Below are 22876 nucleotides of genomic sequence, written 5' to 3'. Positions count from 1 at the left end.
AGGAGGGGCGAGGACCGCGCTCCGCCCCGGGGGAAGGTCCCGGCTGCCCGACGAAGGGAGAGGCGCGTTGGGTCTCTCACCTCCGCAATCTCTCATTCCTTAGGATCCAAGCAGCAAGGCCAAGGCCAGCACTGCCTGCAAGCCCCCGGCTGGCGCTGATGCTCGCCCTTCGCCGCTGAGGTCACCGCGCTGCCCCTGCTCAGGCTCACAGAATCAATAAGCTTCCCAAGACCTCCGAGACCATCGAGTCCAACCCACGACCAGACACCACCATGGCACCATATGGCCCAACCAGTCTTTTGTTAAACACCTCCAGGGACGGTGACTCCACCGCCTCCCCAGGCAGCCCATTCCAACGTCAAATCCCCCTCTCTGTGAACACAGTTCAACCTGAACCTCTCCCGGTACAGCTTAAGGCTGTGTCCTCTCATCCTGCCACTGGTTATGTGGGACAAGAGGCCGACCCGCTCCTGTCAGGAAGTTGTAGGAAGCAGTAAGGTCTCCCCTGAGCCTCCTCTCCTCCGGCCCAACACTCCCCGCTCCCTCAGCCGCTCCTCACAGGACTCGTGCTCCAGACCCTTCCCCAGCCTCCTTCCCCTTCCCTGGACATGCTCCAGCCTCTCAGTGTCCTTCCTATTCACATCATTAGAAGCTCTCTCCACAACTGTTTCCTGACTAGAAGGGGACTTTATTTCCATGTTAACACAAGACATAGAATAAAAAAAAATATAATAAAACAAACACAACAAAAAATTTCTTCAGTTATAAACACTAACAGCTGAATCATATCAGATGCAGTCTGCCCTGATTTTTCATCTAATTAATCACCAGAAAGACCTGCACTTCAGCAGCAGCTGACAACACAGCAATTACTACTTGAGTCAGCATTGGGGTAAACATTAAGCAGCTTATTTTATTCAAATAATGTGTTGTATTCGTGTATCTCTGCACTTTGTACCAAAAACCTACTGAAAATTTCACCTGGATTAGGCAGGAGCAAGGAAGTGGCTGTGGAAACAGCTTTACCCAGAGACTCACTCTTAATGATCTTTGGGTATACAAATGACAGCTGAGTGGTAATTAATGAATTTCCCTTGAAAAAAAAAAAAAAATTAAAAAATAGCAGTATGCCAAGTAACCTGCAACCTAACTCCAGGGTATAAAGACACAAGATTTCCACCTACTGTTGCTCCTGAGTGCCCAGCTCCTGGTTAACAGCAGTGCTGATACCCACCCCTTCCTCACAAACACTTCAGTTGGCTCCTGCTCAGCCCCCCCTTCTTCCAGAGGGATCTCCTGCTTTCCCCTGAAACCCCTTGGGGGCTCTTTGCTCTCTCCCCCAGGCTCCCCCTCGGCACCCATTTCCCCCTCTGCCCTCTGCATCCCTCGATACCAGTAGTACAAAAAAAAATAGACCTCAGCTTCTGCCCAGGTTTTCTTTCCTGCAGACGGCACCTCTCCTCCTGCTGACAATTCATTTGCTCTTTTATCTCCCCCATCCCTACGCTTTCCTCTTCTTTTATTCTAAGTAACAGTGTTTTTAAAACATACTCTTTCTATCATTTGGTCATAACATGCCTGGCAATGTTATTTTCCCAATTTCACTTTGTTTCCCCACCTCCTTCACTCATCATCCAAAGCATTTTTAACATTTTCTCACTCAGAAGTTTTTTCTGCAAGATGTAAGATGCCAAACACCACAAGTTTAGTCAGTAAGCGGAACTCATTGAAATGACTATGCAAAGCTGTGAAACACTTCCTTGGGAATTACTTTATTCAAAATAAAAACCACAATGAAGCAAAGTAATTTTAGAAATAAAGATATTTTCAGCATTCAGAAACAGACACCCACTTATATGAACATACATTTTTCAACAAGGCATTTGAGATGCTTCCTCTGCTAAAAAAAGAGAGGGGGAAGATACACATTTACAAACACAAATGAAATCTGCTTCCACTCCTTACAGTTTGCCTAAGATGGCAATACACTTTGAAAACCAGAAAGATTTTGTTGCTTTTATGCTATTGTTTAGCTATTTTCATGCTATCCGGTGAAAATTTCAGTGCACCTGGAAGGTATGAAAGGCAGGTGTTTATTGTCATTTCCAACAGCATCCTGTATTCTAGCATGCCTTGATGTGATTGGACCTTCTCATCAGTAATTTTAGCTTGTCACACATTGCAGCATTTGATTACAGGTATCACCAAAAAACACATTCTCAAAGTAGTATTTATAGAAGGATTATTTTCAAAGAATAGTTTTCAAAGGTGACATTTTAAACTAAACTCAGCAGGCGAAACAAGCACAAATATGTACAGTTTCACATACCAGGGGATTGTGTGAATTGCATCTTCTTTGGAATCTGTAAAAAAAATACTAAAGTGCTTTTCAAATGTGTCCTCACTGATTAAAAGGACAGGTATTTTGTACAAGTTATCAGTTGCACACCAACATCATTATGTTGTTTAAAGAGGCATTTAAACAGAAAGATAAATATTATCAGCACTTAATTTTAGCTTCTCAAGCATAATTTTAGGATTTCCAGACAAAAATCCCAATTCTACAGAATCTATTTATACTTTGGAAAATAAAAAATTAAATTAAATAAAGTGCTTAATTCTCCAGTACTGTCAGGTTTTAGAGCAAATTCGCTGGCATTGGTACCAAACTCAACTTTTTATTGTACTAAGTTTTCAAAAACTTCATACAAAAAAACCTCCAAACCCACAAGCCTGTATAGTTCAAAGTTAACCTAATTAAGAATTGAAAGTTCACACACAAACAGTGGGATACTTCACCAACCAAATACACAATTCAGAAATTAAGGCACTCTGTTATTCAAAACAGGTAACAGAAAACCTTAATTTAAATGCAAAATAACTACCTTACAGTCTTTGTTAGGCACTACCTGGCTTTTAAAATTACAATGTTAAAAGTGACAAAACCACACATGAATTTAAAACTGAAAAAGTTATCTCTTCTTTTACAATTTAGGTTTTGTTTCTGCTATGGAATACCCAGTTCTAAATTACATTCAAATTCACATTCCAGTCTTGTAAACTCGACATTAGGAGAGCTCTGGGTATTCTCTAGATATCCAGTGAGGGGGGAAAAAAAAAAATCTTTAGAAGAGTATATAAGAACTTAATGTGATCTGAAATTCTGATAGATCAAAAGAAGTGCAAAGCGATTTAAGAATGATTAGGAACACTTATTTAAAGGGTAGTTGTTACATACTTCCCCAAAGGTCACTTTCCATGTTTGAAATACATGGCAAGACCAAGTGGCCTGCTCTGAAACAACTAACATGAGGTTTCCTTGGCAGCTGCTTTGACAGTGGTTAACAGCACTAAGATTCAGCATACTTATACACTAACACTGTATGAACTACAGATATTTTTACTCTGTATGAAAGATAACAAAGAGAGAGTCCTTATATTCAAACCTCAAGTTTGTCAGCTTCCTCCTGTTGCATGGTAAATGTATAAGGCCTTCACCTGTACTGGTGCAGTGATGCCATATTTGAAGACTCCAGTTCCCAAAGCCAGAGGTTGTGGCAGTACTGTCCACACTGCCTGTGGATGAAAAACCTGAGTGCCAACCCCGACTTCAGGACTACACACGTAGTGTTTTCCCCGGTGAGCAGCCACTGGTCCCTTCCAGCCTGCAGCCACTGCTGCCATGAGGGAAACAATGAATGCCAAGAGGCAGCACAGATGTCTTGAATATGTTTGGCACCAGAAAGAAAAGCATCTGATGCTTCTTGTTTGAGAATTCCGCTCTTGTTTGTATTCTGAGAGAAAACATTCTGCATCCAGATGCTGCAGATTCATTTCATGTTGAGAATATGGCATATTCAAGGATTCATTTGGCCTCAAACTGTGGTTTTTAAGACTTGGTACCTGCTCTTTTATAGTGAGCCCTGAATCTCAAGGATTTTTGGATCCAATCTATTACACCTACAAGTTACTTGCAAAAAAGAATCCTCCAAGGTTAAAAGTAATGTCATTTGGTAATTTCCAAAAAATATACATAATTATTTAAGTTCAGTTACAATCTTTTTTTTCACAGAAAATGCTAACAATCTCTCATTCATTAATACTTCTAGTATTACATGATGTGCTTCACTCCTTTGGTAAATGAAATGTTTATGTGCTGCTTTCACAATTTTTTACAATTACTATTTGCAAGAACAGTAACAAATGTTTTGGACCATTCTCCCATAATCAACATTTGACAAACTGACAGTAATAGACAGAGGTTAAGCCCACCAAGTTTTAACATCAAATTAAAAACTATGCTGTCAGTTCATTTGTGGAATGCAACAATGGACAAAAAAAAATCTCTTTCCAGAAGTCTAAATGGATCATTCTCACTGACTAGGAAAGCCTACACAATTGGGTTGGTTTTTTGTTTTCTTTTTCTGGAAAGGAAGTAACAAAATAAGCTGAAAATAATAATAATTAAAAAAAAAAAAAAAGCTGTATTTTAAAAGTGCAGTATTTCTTTACTTAATCTTTTTTTTGACACTGTATCACTTCTTCAAAGCTATTATGTTGAATGGACATGGAGCTAAAGTTAGACCAAACCTTCCCTCCATGGACGGTTTTGCAGCATTTTCAGGGTACATAAAGGTAAAACTTTGCATAAGACTTGAAAAAATCAAGAACAGCTCCATTTTTGCCAACTGCTCTCCCATGCACACACGTTTACCTAAAGAACAGTTAGAAGAGAGGTATTACTGGCTTTATACAGTTGACCTATTTGTTAGCACACACATAATTCTTGCACTACCATAGTCCAAAAAAGGCTCAAGCTACTACTAAGCTATGAACTCTGAAGTTTTGGCCTCCTGTATTTGAGTCTAAGCCTTGCTCAGCTGTATTAGTTCATATAAACAATATTTACATCCACAGCAAAAGTAGTATCAAAGGACAATTCATAATTTCTGTCTGGTGACTGCCTATTTAGGAACCCAAACCATTTTGCAGCATTTTGCTGTGATAATAAATCTACTTCTATAATTGGTCCTATGTGCAACTTTTACATCTCTCTCCCCCAAGGCCCTACACTTGAAACACCACCACCCACCCATCCAGCTAATGACTCCATGTGGATTATCTTACCCATTCCAAAAGGAATGAATGACTCTTTCTTTATTAGATGGCCATTTTCATCCAGAAATCTTGATGGTTGAAATTCATCTGGCTTCTCCCAAATGTTAGGATCTCTGTGTACTGACCACAGGTTGGGCACAATCACACTACCCTTAGGAATAGTATATCCCTGAAGCACTTTAAACAAAAACAGAGACAGAGATGTGGTAAGTTGCTAGAAGAAAACATGGAAAAAAAACCAGTAAAAAGACAACCAGAGAATGTCACAAAAAATTATATCAATCCCTAGCTGTGGGCTGCAAATGTAGCAAAAGCTGAGGGCAAAGGTGATCTCAGCTACCCTGCTTGAGTCAGAATCCCATAAGCCTGAGCAGCTGGAAAGACACCAATCTACACCAACAGCTTCTACAAAGAGAAGGAAGCAGCAATTGTCAGAAATGCACTCTGCAGCACCCCACTTTCCTCCTGCTCCTGTGCTGTCACAGAGCCCCACCACAGTCAAAGGATGGATTTTGAACTGTTGTGACATGAGGATTTTGAAATGACTAGTCTCATTTCAGCTTGTTGCAGCTCACTCTCCTGCAAATCAGAACATTTAAAAAGGCAGATCAGTTCAATAACAGGTTTAAAAGCCAAGTATTGCTCTCTCACACTGACTTGGACCAGTGCTCTGCTATGTTTACAAAAACACTTAGATGAATTGGAAGCGGATATTTTTGAATGTTTTCTGTACATGTGGAAGTCTATGGTACAAGCCTTTAGCAAACCAATTACTCTGAACTGATGTTTTCAGACCTCTGTTTCAGAATGCCAAGACCAGCTCTGCTGTTTCAGGTACGAAGGTGGAGTCTCAGCTGCCAACTCTGACTAAGCACATTAGTCAATATAAGCTGTATTGAGGAATTGTACAGAGAGAAAATCACTTGAGATTAGAAGAACTGCTGCACGTCAGGCCAGACATGCTGCTTACATAGAGAACTATGTCAAGGCCTCCTGCTCCCTGTAAAGGACATTTTATATATTTGTTTTACAGGTCTTTGTAAATGAGTAAGTGAGGTCTTTTTAAATTATCACTAGATGTCCCATCAGATCTCCAGCCCCAGAGGCAAGCTGTAGTAACAAGTCTCTAGAAATGCTTACCAGCTGTTTCTGAGGCCATTCGAGGAATAGAAAGGGGAACGACCGCAGTCATCCTCTGCACTTCCATAATGGTTGCCTCTGTGAAGGGCATCTGAGCCTTGTGAGCAAGAGAGGGAACTTTGTCACGTCCTAGAACTGCTTCGATTTCTGCATGAACTTTCTCTATTACAAGGGAGCAAGAGAAATAAAGAAGTCAAAAGACATAAAATGTGAGAAGACATAATTTAAATTTCATCTGACAGGGCTTGCTTCACTGTTTACATAGATTTCTCAAAAATCACTTCAAGATGTGATTCCTAGCTGAAACAGGTATGCCAACATTAGCCTTAGGAACAGACTCAGCTAAGAAGAAAATGACCAAGCACAATCTTGACAACAGTCAAGAGTAAAGCTACTAAAGAGTAAAGATGACAGACATTGCTAGCACTTCAGTACTGGAAAAGTACAGGAGAATTCCTGTTGCTACTCCAAACATATCCATAATCTTACTTTAGGGGTTTAATTATACAGTAATTTGAATGATGAAAACATCAAGCTTCTGCTCTGCAATTAAAAACTTGAACGGTAAGAGAACTGCATGCAGTGTGTGCCTGAGCATGAAGATATGGTAACGTTTTTCATGCAGCTGCTTTAGATACTTAATTCTGGAGCAGGAATTCTGGAGCTGTTACTGTAAGCATCGAAGCCATTTAACTTGTTCTTTTCCGACCTTCTATTCACAGAACCTAAACTCAGCTATTTCCCATTTCCCCCAAAGGCAGCAGCAGGTGCTCCTTTCCCACACAGCCCTTCTGCAAAGAAAAAAAAAAATTAAAGAAGAGAAAAAGAGAAAAAAGGTCATGATATTCTCTACTTTCTCATTCATGGGAAGAAAAAAATATCAAGTTGTTTGCTCCTTTCATTTCACTGAAGGCTCAGCATACAAGTAATTCTCTTCATAGAAGTTTCTAAGATTCAGGATTTGCTTCATCTACATACATAAAGGATGATGTGCCTTTTCTTGCAGGTAACTTGTAATCTGGCTACACAACAAAAGACAATCCTTAAAAAGGAGACCTCAAGACTAACTTTTAAAACTTTTTAACTTTTAAAAATAATAAAAGCCAGTTTTCATTTTTTACCCTTTATTTCCTGCATGCTTCATGGTTGTCCTGCTTGCCTTTTCCAACCAGGATGCTGATAGAATGAGTTTTTGCTCTTTTCTCTCCTCAGCAGTGATACAAGAAAAAGTTCAATGCAAAAAAACCGTCCCAGTTTCCCGAGCAGCAACCCAAAGTGCTGCCTGAATCGTGTGTAACGAGCCGCTGCTGCCACCTACTGGGTTTGTCCCAGAAGAAAAGCTCATGCATGAGGAATATTAAAGAACACAAAAAGTACAGCAGATGTGCTGACGGTGGGGCTCTCCAGGACCTTCTTTGTGGGGCTTTGCTACTTTTACTAGGGACATATCATAGCCCTATACTCAGGCATGCATGTCCACAGTAATCTAACCACATAAAGTTTTCAACATATAAAGAAAAAAATTTACAAATTAAGGAGACTGTCTCATACCAAACATCACACTAATGCTTTATTGTGAACAACTCATTTATTCATTCTAAAAACATGAGGAACTATACAGAGAGCAGCCAAACTGCTGCTCACATTACCAGCTGCAAAATGTAAATTTCAGCAGTTTCTGCAACAGCATGTTATTTGAACTGCTCCACTACTTTTCACATACTTAAAAATCTCACAGATCTTCAGAAGTCAAGGACCAAAACAAAGTCAGGGAACAGAACAAACCAAATAATCACCATGGCTTCACCATGTTGTCCATCTACATCATTCTCTATTTCCCTGTAAAAAGCAAAACCATTTTCTAAGGAGAAAAGTACTCTTTTTTTCCTCTGATAGCCCTCAGTTTGCCTTTCCATGCCTGCAAGTAACTTTTGCTACTTCTAAAAGATACACAATTCAGGTACTTTCTCTGAGGAGGAAATACATTGAAGAGAAACCTATTACCAGGAATAAAAAAAAAAAAAGAGGCCCATACATAACTCCAAGGCAATCAGGATATAAAGAATGAGATACTAAAATCCAGATACAGTCTGGACTACTGAGCATATTTAAATTACTTGACAAGAGCACAAGACCACAGCGTAAGGGGGAATCCAAGAGAGAGGTAATAAAACTGTTAGAGATCAGCAGTATACACATACAGTACCAGGCAGAAGGAAAAGAGGTTAAAAAAACAAACACAAAACTCTTCTAGATTCCATTTGTGTAATTAAGAATATATCTAATCCATGTAATTGCATATCAAGTCAATCAGTGATAACACATGAAATAAAAAACAGAACAATAAACCTATGCAATAAAGGTTTACTTTAGATTTGTCTCCAGTGAACTCTCTCTCCCATGTACTGAACTGGTACCCTATTTTGCAATCTTTGGTCAACAGTTTGGTTGACTTTGTGCAATAAGCTATGATCCTGACCTATTTAAAGAGATTTTTCCAAACAGATCCAACTCAGGGTAGATGAGACTACTACCGGTCATGACCCATTTAGTTTTGAAAAATTCCAAACCCAGACATTCTGTTAACTCTGGCAATCCATGTCACTCCTTTGCCATGTTCACAGGGCAATTTCTTTTTCTAGCATCTGATCAGAATTTTATTGCTATAGGTTGTTTCCACTGCTTCCTTTCCTTCCACTGCACACCTGAGGGGAGTCTGCCTCCATCTTCTTAGCACCTTTTGATCAGATAGCTGTAGAGCATAAGGTTTCCCCTCAGTCTCCTTCCCTAACACTGAACAAGACCAATTTGTTCTGCCTCTGGTTTTGCTCCCCCTACCCCTGAACATCAGCAACTCACCTGACTGCCAAGAGCAGTCAAGACTGATGAGGAGAGGCCCTCTAATGACATGGGCAGCTGGTGCTGTGCATTTGTGAAAGTCCAGCTTGCTTAAGCTGTTTCTGATTTGATCTTCCTCTACAGCTGGTAGTGTTTCACTTCCCCAGACTCTGTTCCCAGGCTCAAGAAACTCCCTGCCCAGAGAGCCATAAAAGCAGACCTTGGCACTATGGTCTTCACACATCTCATATCACTACTATATGCCTGGAATGTCACAACTGCCCAAGTTTTTCAAACACGCTAAAGTTCTCTGGAATTGCTTGGGAAAAATAAAGTTGTCCCAAACCAGAAGAAATTCACAGATCAAAGGGCCATTTAGCACTTTAGATATATATAGCACTAACACAGAAATCATCACCAAACAGCAGGATAGACAATGCCTGATTACATACCAGCCTTTCAAATCATACATACAACACAAACCACTGGCACTCCAAACGATTTTTTCACTGTCGCTGCTTGCTTCTGTTTCTGAGCATCCATCTGGAGCTTTACAGTCTGGAATAAATCAGCTAGAATAAAAGCAATCTTACCTTGTACTTCAGGGTAAAGAGACATGTAGAGCAGGCACCACAGCAATGTGTTGGAAGTAGTATCTGTGCCTGCAATGAAGAGATCACCAATGATAAAAAACAGGTAATCGTCATTAAAACTGCTCTCCTTGTTGTTCTTCTCTTCTTCTGCGTGGATGAAGTACATATCAATGAAGTCCCTGGGATTTGCTGCATCCAGTGTATCCCTGTGCTGGGCAATTATTCTCTTCAGGAAAGCAGTAATGTCTAACTCAGTTTGCCGCAGTTCCCGGAAAGGCCCAAAGGGAAGGTAGTAGAGCCAAGGGCAGATGTTGACCAGGATCATGTAGCTGTTCACGCTCAGCTCCAGGGCGCGGGCCATGTTCTTCAGCATCGTCTTGAACTCATCATCTTCATAGTTAAAACGCTTGCCAAAGGCCATGGAACAGATAACATTGGACACTGCATTGCGAATGATTGGGAAGGGATTAAATGACTCCTTTCCATGCTTCAGCATTTCCTCCTTTATAAAGTTCAGCTCCTCAATGATTTTAGGCTCTAAGCTGTGTCTCCCTACTCCAAAATGACGTAGTGTTGAGAGAGAGAATTTCCTCTGTTGTTTCCAGACAGGGCCATAAGGTGCAAAAATAACACCTGAAAGAAAAAGGGAGACTGAAACAAAAATGCCCAATTTTCAAACAGAAATAATTGAACATGCCTGCCACCCAAGAGCCAAAAGAGAAGAAAATGATACACAGCAAATCTCTCCCACACACCTGTCTAGGAGCTAAAGGATAACCACTAGGTTCTTTATTATAGCTTTTGGAAATCCTGTCCCTCCTGTTCGTCATCACCGAAATGAATATTCAAGTTACGTCAGTAGTTTCATTAGACTTTGCAAGACACTAATAGATGGAGAAGAGGGAAGAGTTAGTCTGGGCCATATGTTAGATACAGCCTTTGCTCCCCAGTGTCCTGAGACATGAACTTCTCAGCAAGACATAACAGAAGACATTAAAACACAAACTGATTTGCATTTTTTCCCCTTTGTGCTATACAAAATTCTCAATACTTTTTGCAAGTGTGCCTATTACAAGCAAGCTTTATCTTTAAGTTATAATAAAAATACAGGATACTCACAGTGCAAGAAAACTGGAAAGGTGAAGACAAGTTCAGAGACACTTGGCAAAACCCTGCTTGATTTGCATCTCAACAGTTTTCATGCCCCTAGGCACTTGTTCTGCATGATTGTATCATTATGAAACACCATTTAAATTAAATCCCTATTACTCACTTTCAAACAGAAACATCTCTTAAATTGATTTGAAAGACCACACCAAAGACACCACAGGGTAACAAATACACAACCTGTGACTTCTAATACTCCTTGGTTAACCTGAGGAAGTTTAGTCATCAAACATGACCTAGTTCACACCACTTTTTCTTTTCTTTCCTGAAAACGAAAAGTTACTTTGTAAAGGCATCTTCAATTCCTCTGTCAGCTGCAAACCTTAAGGTTGAATTTAAAAGAAGAAGTGGCCATAAGAAAATAGAAGTAGTATGTAAGTAATAGAAGATGCACCATGTTTCAACACTTAACACTACTTACATTTCTATTACAAGTTGATGTTCCTAGCTCTTAATCCTAAGAGAGTCCAAACACATGACCTAGCTTCAAACATCCTAAACAAGAACATTAGGAAGAGTCAAGACAAGTCCAGAATCAGCTGAATTTCATCTTCTCTACATTAAGACATTCCTCAGACAATCTATTCAAATGCCCACTTCCTGGCCCTTCAAAAACAGAACCAAAAACTTTCCAGATTTCCTCTCTCAACTGTTTCCTGTTAGCACTGGTGTCCTCAAGTAGGTTAAGTGAAAAAACAGGACTGTTTGGGGCTGAATTTGGCCAAGAACCAACTTTGGTCTCCAGGGTTTGTGGCTGGGTTGTGAATGAAACATGGATTTCTTGGAACAAAACCAAGTTATCGCTTTTTTCTACCCCACAACAAATATCTCCAAAACAGGCTATGCATCCACAGTCTTTTCCCTTTTTTATTGTTAGGAAAATTAGTTTTAGGATCCAAATACTTTCATAAAAGAAAACAGACCTATTGTCTTGAATGTAAAAGATACATGCCTAGAAAAAGCTACCACCAACAACACACCTCCCCACACCCAGTGAACCTCTCCACCAGTCCTGCAGAGGGCATGGGTGTTTTCCGATGTCCCCTGAACCCCAAAATGCTGCAGAATACCAATAACTGACTTGTAACTTGGGAAAGAATGACATAGGAGACAGATTAAGGAAGATGAGGAGCATAAAGATAGAACAACAGAGGTAAGAGAAGAAAGCAAACTCTCAACTGCATCCCTACCAAACTACAAATATGGAATAGTCCTTTGATGATTTTAAAGAAAATCTGTCTGCCCTAAAAAGCCAAATTACTCAGCACAGACATCTCTACTCTTAAAAAAAACCAAAAACCCAAACAACAAAAACAACCTCCCCTGCAAACAAATTAAAGCAAAACAAAACAAATAACAATAACAAAAACAACATTAATGACATACAGTAATAAATTCTGAAGCAGCAATAACCAGGACTTCATGCTCACTACAGAGGCCTAATTTCTATAAGCTGATAATGAAATTCTTTCAATACAACCAACAAACTCACAAAACCCAAGAGTTCATTTTATTCCCCACCTTTACACGAAAAAAATTCAAATCCTCACAAGAAGCAAGTTCTGGCAAAGGCTTACTTACTCTCCTCCATCCCCCCCATTTTTTACTGCTAGCTCTAGTGCTGCTACAATACCGGGAACACAGCAGTCATGACATTTAATAACATTCAACTTCTGTATTGTCAGATGTTCACATGTGGATATGCACAGGGTGGGGCTATAAAGGCAGACAACCACTCTGACTCCATGTACTTTGCTACCTCTTGCAGCTATAGAATACAAAAAACTAAAATACTGAAATTAGACTGCAGAAATGCCTTGTTTCTCAACAGTCTACTATTTCTCTTTCTGCAGACATATGTGATGATTAATTAAGAATTAAGAAATGACTACTACCTTCTCTCTTAAGTTCTTATGGCACTTTCTATCCAGCCAAGAAGGATACTCCCTCACTTGCTAATCAACTTGCCGAAATGTAGTATTTGCCATTTCTGATACTTCTATCTGCTCTCCCCCAGGCACAATTATTTTATTTCCATCTTACATGCAATAGAGCCACACAGCTGAAATAAGCCCCTCTTTCTTCCATACCATACCTGGCAGGGCAACTCAAGGTAGAGACAAAACTACACCAGCAAATGTAGCTTACAAGAAAACAGCTTTGTAAGTTCATACCACAATAGCTCACTTACTGAAAAAAGGACAAAATGGACACTAAACCTCCCAGAGCACTAGTACTCAAATTGTGAGTGGCAGATCTTAAGTTACCCATCATCCTGCCTTTATTGTTTCCTTTCCTAGTACATACTAACACAGGTGCCACTGCCCTGACCTGCAGCCACATCGCACCCGTGAACTCCTGAAATTATCTGCCAAACCAATTTAAGAGGCCTCCAGTGTGAGTGCTGTAACCCATCTACCTCCCCCATGAACCAGACATGAAAAAAGCAACACTTGTTAGCACAAATGCAGCATCCTAGAGGCTCAGTCATCTCATACCACCACTAAACCCAAGCCAGAGAGGAACAGCATCTGTAACTTCCACTGGAGTTGGAAAGCCACCTTGTTGGGGGCAGTGGCCCCACCACCCATATTCACTGACTTCTCCCTCTGCACACTCAGAACACACCAGCCCTGCGCTTCACTCTACAGTGAACACTCACATCTGTGGCAATTCAGCGTGCTGCTAACGTGAGCACTGTGGAACAGCTGGGGATGTTTTATGGACCACTGGGCAGCCCTGATGCTGCAGTCCTCATGCCTGAGCACAGCTATGGTCATCTTCCAGATAAAATCAAACCTAGAGTAACACAATGTCCCTGCCACAGTGCAACACAGACAGGCACCATCCCTGGGCTTGGCTGCAGCATGGTCTGGCTATGGACAACAGGCTCCTGGCACCTCCAACTCTCCTGGAGCACCCACTGGTGGAAGCTGCCAATTGCCCTAGCTACTCTTTGCTTCATCATATTCAAAAAAGCCTGACAGAGAACAAGAAACATGAAATTCACAGCATTCAAGAAGAAAGAAATCTACCATGAGCCTGAACACGAGGTTTTACAGCACTGCTAAAATTATCTAACTCCACTTCCCCTTTCCTCCTCCAGTTCTCACTGAAGTACTGTACCTAAAAATACTCACACGTGATAACAATGTGCCAGTAAGATCTGTCTTGGAACAATATCATTAAACCAACACAATTCATCATTTATTTTTTTATTCTTTAAATTGATTTCAGCAATGGCACATGATAGCATTTTAATAAATATGATCTTGGTCCCTCGCTTTCTTCTTCTCTTTACTAGGGCAATTCTGGTATAGGGGAAAAAAAATAAAAATAAAGAGATAAATGTTTCATGCACTCAAAAAACATATTTCCCTAGCCTTGGAAAAAATAATAAAAAAAGGTAAGTTTCACAACAGGCTATCACATTAAAAAGCCTTCTGGGGTACACCTCCTAAACCAAAAAAGGGTAAGTATATTTCCATGAACACTGAGATCAGCAATGACCTAAAAACTAAACATGAAGAAATTCTACCTGCAGTATTGCCAGCATGTGTTTAAACTCTTCATGCCTTTTTCCTGCAAAAGCTAGTAACTCTCCTTTGGACTCTTAAATAAAAAAAAAAAAAAAAACCAAGCCCAAATATGCTCAGTAGGTTTTGACAAGCAGAACAACACATTTGCAAATATCTCAGCAACAGTAGCTTGCACGCAGGCAGTGCAGCCACGGGACTCTACAGAAGCCTGATCTCTGTCACCGCTACCTTAGTAAGAACTGGGGGAGTGCTCAGTTTCCTACCACTGCCCAAGCACTCCAAATTTCTTCCCCTCACAAAGCCAAAATCAGAAAGCCCCTGGTGACAGACCAGGTGCCTTAACCCCCTGCACAAATGCCAGTTATAGAAACAAGGAGGTTGGAAAAGACCTCTGAGATTGATTCTAACCCTTGACCGAACACACCAAAGGGACCATGGCATCTCCTGAACCCTGAGTGCCACATCCAGCCTTTCCATAAACACCTCCAGGGATGGTGATTCCACCATCTCCCTGTGCAATCCATTCCACTAACCACCCTTTCCGTGAAGAAATTCCTCCTAATGCCCAACCTCAACTTCCTCTGGCACAACCTGAGGCCATTTCCTCTTGTCCTATCCTTTATTACCCAGGAGACCGACCCCGGCTATAAGCCTTTTTCACGCAGCTGGAGAGAGAGACAAGGTCTCCCCTGAGCCTCCTCTTCCCCAGTCTAAACCACCCCAGCTTGCTCAGCAGCTCCTCAGGTCCCTTTACTGTACACAGAGCTAAAGGGACCAGGCATTTCGGTCACCCAGATATGCTCGGCACAGCACTGCCAGCTTCCCAGGGATGCTGCACCTCAAGGCAGGGCGAGTTTCTCTCTGAGTGCTTACTGTCAGCAGCAGGGCGAGAGACACAGGCGGGGAGCAAAAAGCAAGTAAATAGTTCTGCCCGCAATTCGTGGGGGTTATTTATAAATTTCGGCAGAGCAGCCACGGTCCCGAGCAGCTCCCGCTCGGTATCGCTCGTAAGCATCATCACCGTGGCCGTCACGGGCCGTGCGGCAGCGCCCCGAGCGGGACCCGGGGGCCCCCGGGCGCTTACCCTTGTGGTGGGTGATCATGAGGACGATGGGCACGGAGGGCCGGTCGCTGAACACCTCCGCCTTCTGCACCAGCGCCTCCCGCACCGCCCCGAAGGTGTTGAGGATGATTAATGGGCGGCTGCCCACGAAGAGCCGGAAGACGCTGCCGTACGTCTTGGTGAGGCCGGTGAGGAAGACGTGCGGCGAGAAGGCAGGGGAGAGCCGCTCGCCCTTCACATCCACCGCCCACCTGCGCAGCAGCGGAGGCGGCAGAAGGGCGAAGCCGAAGTTACCCACGAGCGGCCAGGGAGCGGGGCCCGGCGGCAGCCCCGACAGCGCCCGCGGCCGCCGCCGCAGCAGCCAGTAGCAGCCGAGCCAGCACAGGGCCACCAGCAGCAGCTCGGTGGCCGTGGGCGGCCGCAGCAGCCACGTCCAAGCTTCCGCGCCCGGCCCCGCCATCTCCCCGGGCAGCGGCGCCGCCGGCCTGGCCTCGCTGCCGGCGCGTAGCGGTTTAAGATGGCGGGGGCGGGCGGGAGGCGAGGCCGGCGGAGCCCTGACCCCGTCCCGCCGGGCCTGTGGGCGGGAGCGGGGCCGGGCCCCGACAAGAGTGACTGAGCCCAAGTTCATAAAGGATTAAACAGTAGCCCACATGTCCTCCTCGTGTAAAAACAACAAGACTCCACCCTCCACAGGATTTGCTTTCAAGCGCTCCTTACAAAAATATCTATTTTTTTAGCTGTTGAGAAGGGAAATTGAGACGATCCTTTTTCCTCTGTTTCCAGAGCCAAGGACGAACCTGGAACTATGTCCCAGCTCTAGGTTCCCTCCTTGGCAAAATACAGAACAGCACAGAGAGGCTTTGAAGAGGGGCACATAAATTTTAGAGGAAAAAGGTGTGGAGCTCTCCTCCCTTCCCTCAAATAGAAATGGCAATAAAAATCCCCAAACACACACAAAAACCCAGAACACACACAAACACCCCCATTCCCCAAACCCACCCAGAACTGGTTTTTAGGGTAATTTCCCTCTCCCTTGAGTACACACTTTAGTACACATTTCCCAGCTGATGAGCAATGTAAAAATTAACTCCCAGAGAGGTTATTAGACATAGAAAAATGCCACTGTCTGGTCTTCCCAATAATTTGCTGCAGCACCAGTGGGTTTTGTAAGTGCTCTTGATATCACCTCACTACCAGAGAAAAGTATTCATGTTTTTCCCACAGTGCTCCTTCTTTAAAGTGATCCCCCCAAAATAAAAAATGCACAGAATAAAGGGTGCTTATCCATTAAAAAGGGTTGTTAAATTATTTTTTTAAACAGTTGTACATTTAGTAGAGATAGTGACAAGCTGCTCATAAAAATAGTGGCTGAACTGTATTAAAAAGGTTTTATTGCAATTATACAGAAGTTACAGCAATTTCAGAAATACATAAAGCTTTAAATGGTCAAGGTCAGTTTTCCTCTGAGCAATTAAGGCAACTGTCTCTTCAATATAAACAGCAAGTGGACATTTTACCAGCAATGGATTAAACAAAAGAGAAAAACTAAGAACAGATTTATACTGGCAAAACAGAATTCATCTATATTGGCAGAAATTCAGTGGCTAATTACAATGTATACCAATAAAATGCATCTACTAGAAAAAACATGTAAAAACAAGTGAAAATTTAGCTGAACTAAAGATTTTTTTTAAATCTGAGTCTCCAGAAAAGTTTAGGTTCTGTAGTGGGAAAATAAGAAGCTAAGGTATTCAGCACAGCTGAAACACATTACTGTTTTTGCCTGTTTTCTTTGTACAACAGTAATCGAGCCTCACTTTCTTCTCAGTCTAGTCAAGAAGCTAATCTAGATTAAAAAAAAAATAATGCCGTCCTTCCCTATGTATGCAGTTGAAAGATTGGTTTCAGTGGCATATGGCCAATTCTAGAGTGTCCAGAGATTAAATTGCACATTAGTTTTGATAAAAATGAGATTAATTTCAAAATTTTATTTTGGCTCTAACAGACCAGTACACAAGTGGATATTTCAAGTTAAAATAATAGTTTCTACAACATTAAAATCAGATTTTTATCCAATTTAAATTAGAACCAAATAGCCTCTTTTTAAAGCATGAAATTAAAGGCAAAACATATCCAAGTATTTAAATAATATTCTGCATACTCCAGGTAAGTACATATATAAGTTTTAGCACTATAGAACTTTCCATTAATATCCTCTCTTCAGTTCTATCAGTGTAATAAAAACCACACCCCCTTTAATTCTGCACTTAAGGAAGAACCATTCTTCAAACTCTTTTACCCCTAACTGAAGAATCAAAGCATTTGGTGACTCTACTTTTAACAGGCCAAAAAATAGCTCTACGTAACAAGCAAACAAAAATCCCCATCAGAGTAAAGACTATCATGAAAGCAAGCATTAAAAGTAAAATAGTTCAAAGGAAATAATTTTTCCTTGAAGATAACCAAGTTAAGGCCCAAGCAGAAGCATTGGAAGTTTAATTAACACAGTAAACTCTCAAAAGCAACATATTCTTCTCGCAAACTTAATCTTTGAATCCTATCAACACTTAGGACTGTTGACCAGCTGTTCTCTGTAGCTTCTGACTTAACACCCATTCTCTTCAACTACGGGTTGTGGTTTTATATGGTTTATTTGAGCTTGCAGGCAACTTTTGTTGCCTATTTCCACAGGCACTTTATTCATAAAAAACACTCTCCTCATCAAAAGCACATTGAAAATATTTGAAAGTTCTGAGTTACACTAGTGCACTGAAACATGTTTCTGTAACACAGCAGCTAAAGCTAAAAAAACCCACTTTTGGTCAAGTGCGTGTCACATGCTCACAGAAGTTTTGTTTTTGCAGGGTACTGAAACACGCAGCCATTTGCCTTCTAATATTTCTGGAAGTATTGCACCTTTTTTTGTAAATTAAAAAAAATATAGTCCATTTTCTCTGAAGCATCTAGTAATTAAGATAGGAAAGTTATATTTCAATGTGGCTTCTGACTATTATGGGTGACTTTGTTCAATCTTTGGCTTTTCTGAGTGTCCTACTATTAAAGCAGGCACTGAGACAAGTAGGAAGACAATCCAGACTATTGTTATTAGACTAGCCACCTTCACACAACAAAATCCCCACCTAGCCCTGGTTCCATCCTAGATGGTGGGCTTGTTTCTGCTTCAAATTAAGTTACTCTAAACATGGAATATTCTTCACACTGACACTGAAGTTCCATCACATAGATCTTAGAGAAGGCCATTTACTTGAAGTATTAGGTGGAAGTGATTTAAGAGAATTTATTATATGAAGGATAGCAACTTAGGGTACAACCACTTCAGAGCAGAGGAGTGTGCTGCAGTGCCACCAGTGCACCTGGACATGTCACCCGCTCCGCACAGTCACGTGTCCAGATGAATTAAGGGCATCATGCTCATTTAAGAGCTGACTACAGCAGGATTGACATACCTGTCACAGGTATGTGACTTACTTTCACAACTGTAAGCTCCCAAGTAAGGGGCCTTTAATAAGAATCAAAGGCTCCATATTCTCTGTGGATAGAAAGTGTAGGTACTGCTGCCCAAAAATGCCTCTCTGAAACACCTGAAAGTGCGCTGTCCACTATATACAATAAAATCACAATCAAAGGCAGGGGTGGGGTAAGGCAACAAGAGCTTCTGCAACAGAAGGCACAAGATAGTTTTTCATCTTCAGAAAAAGTTGCTTGTGAAGCTTTTAAACAAAGCTAGAAAATTACTGTTGTTTCACAATCTAAACAATCTAGTTTAAGGTTCTTTCACCTGTTGTTATTATAATGTCCTACTGTGAACTGCTTTGACAATTATGTTGTTTTACCTCTGTTCTTTAGGTAGTTACATGGTCATGTCCATCACAAGTTGAGTTTTTTTAAAGTTTCAGCAAAATATGCATCTACACTGCAGAGTCAGTGTCCTCCTAATACATCTTTGTCCATCTCACATCCTCTACCTCTGTCTCCAAGGCTTCAACACTGATGATGAAACCAGAGAATGATTTTCTTTAAACTACTAGTCTGTCCCTTAATCCTACCTAGTACAATTCCTTCATTTTAATCTGAGTTTCAGAAGACTAGCTACCCTAAAATGTTTAAATTGGACAGAAAATTTAGAATTGGAGATGTAATTTAGAACAATATACATGCTGACTATTTTCCTGCATTAAAATACTAACTTTTTTGTAGTTTTTATATAAAAAAAATAGAAAAGTGATTTATGTATATAAAAAAGCATTTGGAACAAGCTTAAAATGTAGAGAAATTTTGTTTATTGAAGAGGTGTCACAACAGCTTTCCTTAGTGTTTATGTGTAATAAGAGAATACCAGCTCTTTATAATATTGGAGATCATTAGCACCATAAATGGATATAACATTTTTGATTTTTAAAGATGTGGGTGGTTATGTAAATAGTCCAGCTGTATTCATTAGTACACAGGCTGACCATAAAAAATGTCAACTTGTATGTGCCAAATAAACCACGTAGGATAATTCCTTTAAGAATGTTTTTACCAAATTCACAGTTGACAGTGAAGTGATCATGACAGACAGCACCTCTGGAGAGAAAAGCTACAAGATGCTCCTGTTATTGCTTTTTTTAAAGTACAGCTAGTGCAATAGTTGGTTTTGGTTTGGGTTTAACACAGTGAACAGATTGTAGCACAAATCACAACTCCAGCTCTAGTATCTCTTGCACACATACAGCAAACCATAACACTCAGTTATCTAACAAAGTATCAGCTATAAAGTGTCAGCCTGAATGTTTTACAACGCAAAAGCCTACTCTAATTGTGAAGAATTCATACAAAAATTGTAATAAAATGACACCCAGTTTGCAAAGACGAATAGAAACTACAGTACCAAAGGTTTCTCGATTTGTTATTGTAGTAGTCTGCTGCATGGTGTTTGCAAAACTGGACCCTAAAGCTACAGACAATGCCATCTTATCTATCAGCTTCTTATAGTGCACACATTACAGCATTCTTATATTACCATGTAGGGCTCCCCAGCAGCCAATGTCTTTTTCTTGCTTAGTTTTTCCAAGGTTGGATATACAGCTCCAACTAACATACAGAACTATGGACACACAGGATCCAACCTAGGAGAAGTCATGCAAGAAAAGCTGTCAGCTGACAAAGATGAAACCATGTTACAGACAAAGTGAGGTCCTGCACTGTTTTTAGGGAAGTCTTGAGTGTTTTCAAAGTCACATGGAAAGCATGAGAACCACAGCCATCAAAATATTATTGCTGCTTTTACTTTCAGGTTCCTGAAAGTATAACCCTGACCTCAAAAGCTAGCAGAACCTTTTTCACATCTCACACATCTCTCTGATTCACAAAAATAAACCACAAACAAATGTGCTAAACATTTAAGATCCAAGAATTGATTCCTGAGGCAAAATAAGTATGCCCTAGCATGTTAGGTTTTGAAACCTGAAATTATTTTCAAGTACTAATTGTGCAAAGATTTGTCTGACAAGAATGCCTTTAGGCTTAATTATGAGGCTTTCTTAAATGTAAATCTTACTCTTCTGTACTGAGCCATATAGAAAAGACAATTAGTAGAAACAGATGTAGTTAGACAGGAGTCTAAAGCAGCACAGGCTTCAGCATAAGCAGCATTTTGAGTGGCAACAAACTGAAAAAAAGTAGAATGCAAGCCCAGTTTTTACAGAAGTCACAAAGCACTGCTAAATTACTCAAAATGTAAGAGGGGTTGGAGTTCAGTAATATTGTTTAAGATTCATACACAAACACTTCAATGGTAGAGGTAAAAGTAAGCAGGGAGATAAATTTCCTCTTGGCATTCTCAACCCACCTGCCATCTTTAATGAATAAAAAAAATTAGAAAGCAAACATCACATTTAGAAAGCAACTCACACAGCTGAAGTAACACCCAACTGTATTCCCCATTGAGCTGGAATGCAGCTCTCTGATGATTGGTTTTATAGAGATATGCCTTTTCAGCCCCATTTATAGTTTTGAATTCAAGTGATCTTCATTTTTTAGCTACTGCCACCTTTAGTACTGCACTGTTGGTCCAAAAGAAGCTCAAAAGGATGGGTAAAAATGGCTCACAGTCATCTGTACTGTACAAGTACAACCTGGTTTGTCTTCCAAGGGAAGACACTGTGTACTGAATCCAATATTGCTTATGCCAGAGAAACCTCTTTCCACACCCATGTGCCTGCATGGTGCCTGGCCCCAACTGCTTGAGATGCTTTTATTTCAGACTCATTTCTGACCACTTTTCCTCTTAATTAAAAAACAAACAAAAAAATCCCCAAAAGTCATCTTCAAACATATTTCAGCAAAGATACTTTCTGAAAATTGATCTCAGTTGGCACAAAGGAGATTATTCTGTAGTAATTCTTTGCAGTGTCCCCAATGCTAACCTCCGAAAGACCATGTTATGCTGAGAGAAAATGCAAGAGCTGACACTATTATTATTTAGGCACAGCTTGAAAAAGGAGTATTTTTCCTAGAAGAAACCCATGCACAGATACCTTAAAACACCTTAGGTACTGTATTCCAAGGGATCTGCAATTTTTCCATTGACATTTACCAGAACTAAATTCAGCTATGTTTAACTATACAGACAGCAAGTAAAGGACAAAAACACTCACTTTTCATCCAGCAGAACTGGGTCAGCCACTACAGAATCATTAGAAAAAGTTCAAACACTAACTATAATAGCATAATACAGCATCTTTTGTCAACTGTAGTACAAATAAGACTGCATGTAACATGCAGACAACACAATTTTAATTCAAAAAGTCACATACTGTTCCACCTAGTAAGAAGTGGTCTGCCCTCTCCTCCTCCCTAGCTTGCACCTTAAAGGTTAGTACACAGCCAAGAGCCACAGAAAACTAGCTAGCTATTTGCTCAACTCCAAGTCCTTAGAAATTAAAAATTTTTCACTGAAAACAAGTCAAACTTTTGTGGGTTTTTAATCACTGGTTTACAACTGAAAGAATGAATCCTCAACACCAGTATTTCATATACACATTAGTGACGGCACAGTATTGTTACTTCATCTTTAAAAATCATTCAGGCATTGAGTGTTTAGTTAGGAAAGATGAGTTCAGAACTGGAAAGTCTCCCTGCAATACATGAGCTACCTGTATCTAGCCTGACATTCTCATGTGCTGCTTTCTACGTTAATAAGATTTAATCATATGGTTAAATCCATGGAAACTGAAGCCAACTAGAATAAAACTTCAGTATGGTTTAAGCATTGCAGTACTTTGTTCTTGTTTTAGAAACTATTAGTGGCAGCTTGTAGGAACAACTTATAAAAAACTCCTAATAATATTTAAGTACTTTAATCTCCAAGCATTTCTCACTGAGTTAGGTTTTGTTCTTGTAGTTTAACTTACAGA

At 40.6% G+C, this 22876-nt stretch overlaps 1 protein-coding gene across 1 annotated transcript; it reads right to left on the bottom strand.

Moving 5' to 3' along the window:
• Window positions 1–1756: 1756 nt before the first annotated feature.
• On the bottom strand, window positions 1757–16005 carry LOC131578518 (cytochrome P450 2U1). The gene is made up of 5 exons (XM_058837274.1): window positions 15480–16005; window positions 9690–10322; window positions 6259–6420; window positions 5128–5295; window positions 1757–4714 (listed from the first exon to the last, which is right to left on the bottom strand). The coding sequence occupies exons 1-5, from the start codon at window positions 15916–15918 to the stop codon at window positions 4536–4538; spliced, it is 1581 nt and encodes a 526-aa protein (XP_058693257.1). The 5' UTR covers window positions 15919–16005; the 3' UTR covers window positions 1757–4535.
• Window positions 16006–22876: the final 6871 nt, after the last annotated feature.

This window comes from Poecile atricapillus, chromosome 4, assembly GCF_030490865.1.
Source record: "Poecile atricapillus isolate bPoeAtr1 chromosome 4, bPoeAtr1.hap1, whole genome shotgun sequence".
Lineage (NCBI taxonomy): Eukaryota > Metazoa > Chordata > Aves > Passeriformes > Paridae > Poecile > Poecile atricapillus.
Note: the sequence above shows the minus strand (reverse complement) of the source record. Positions and strands in the feature narration are given on the sequence as shown.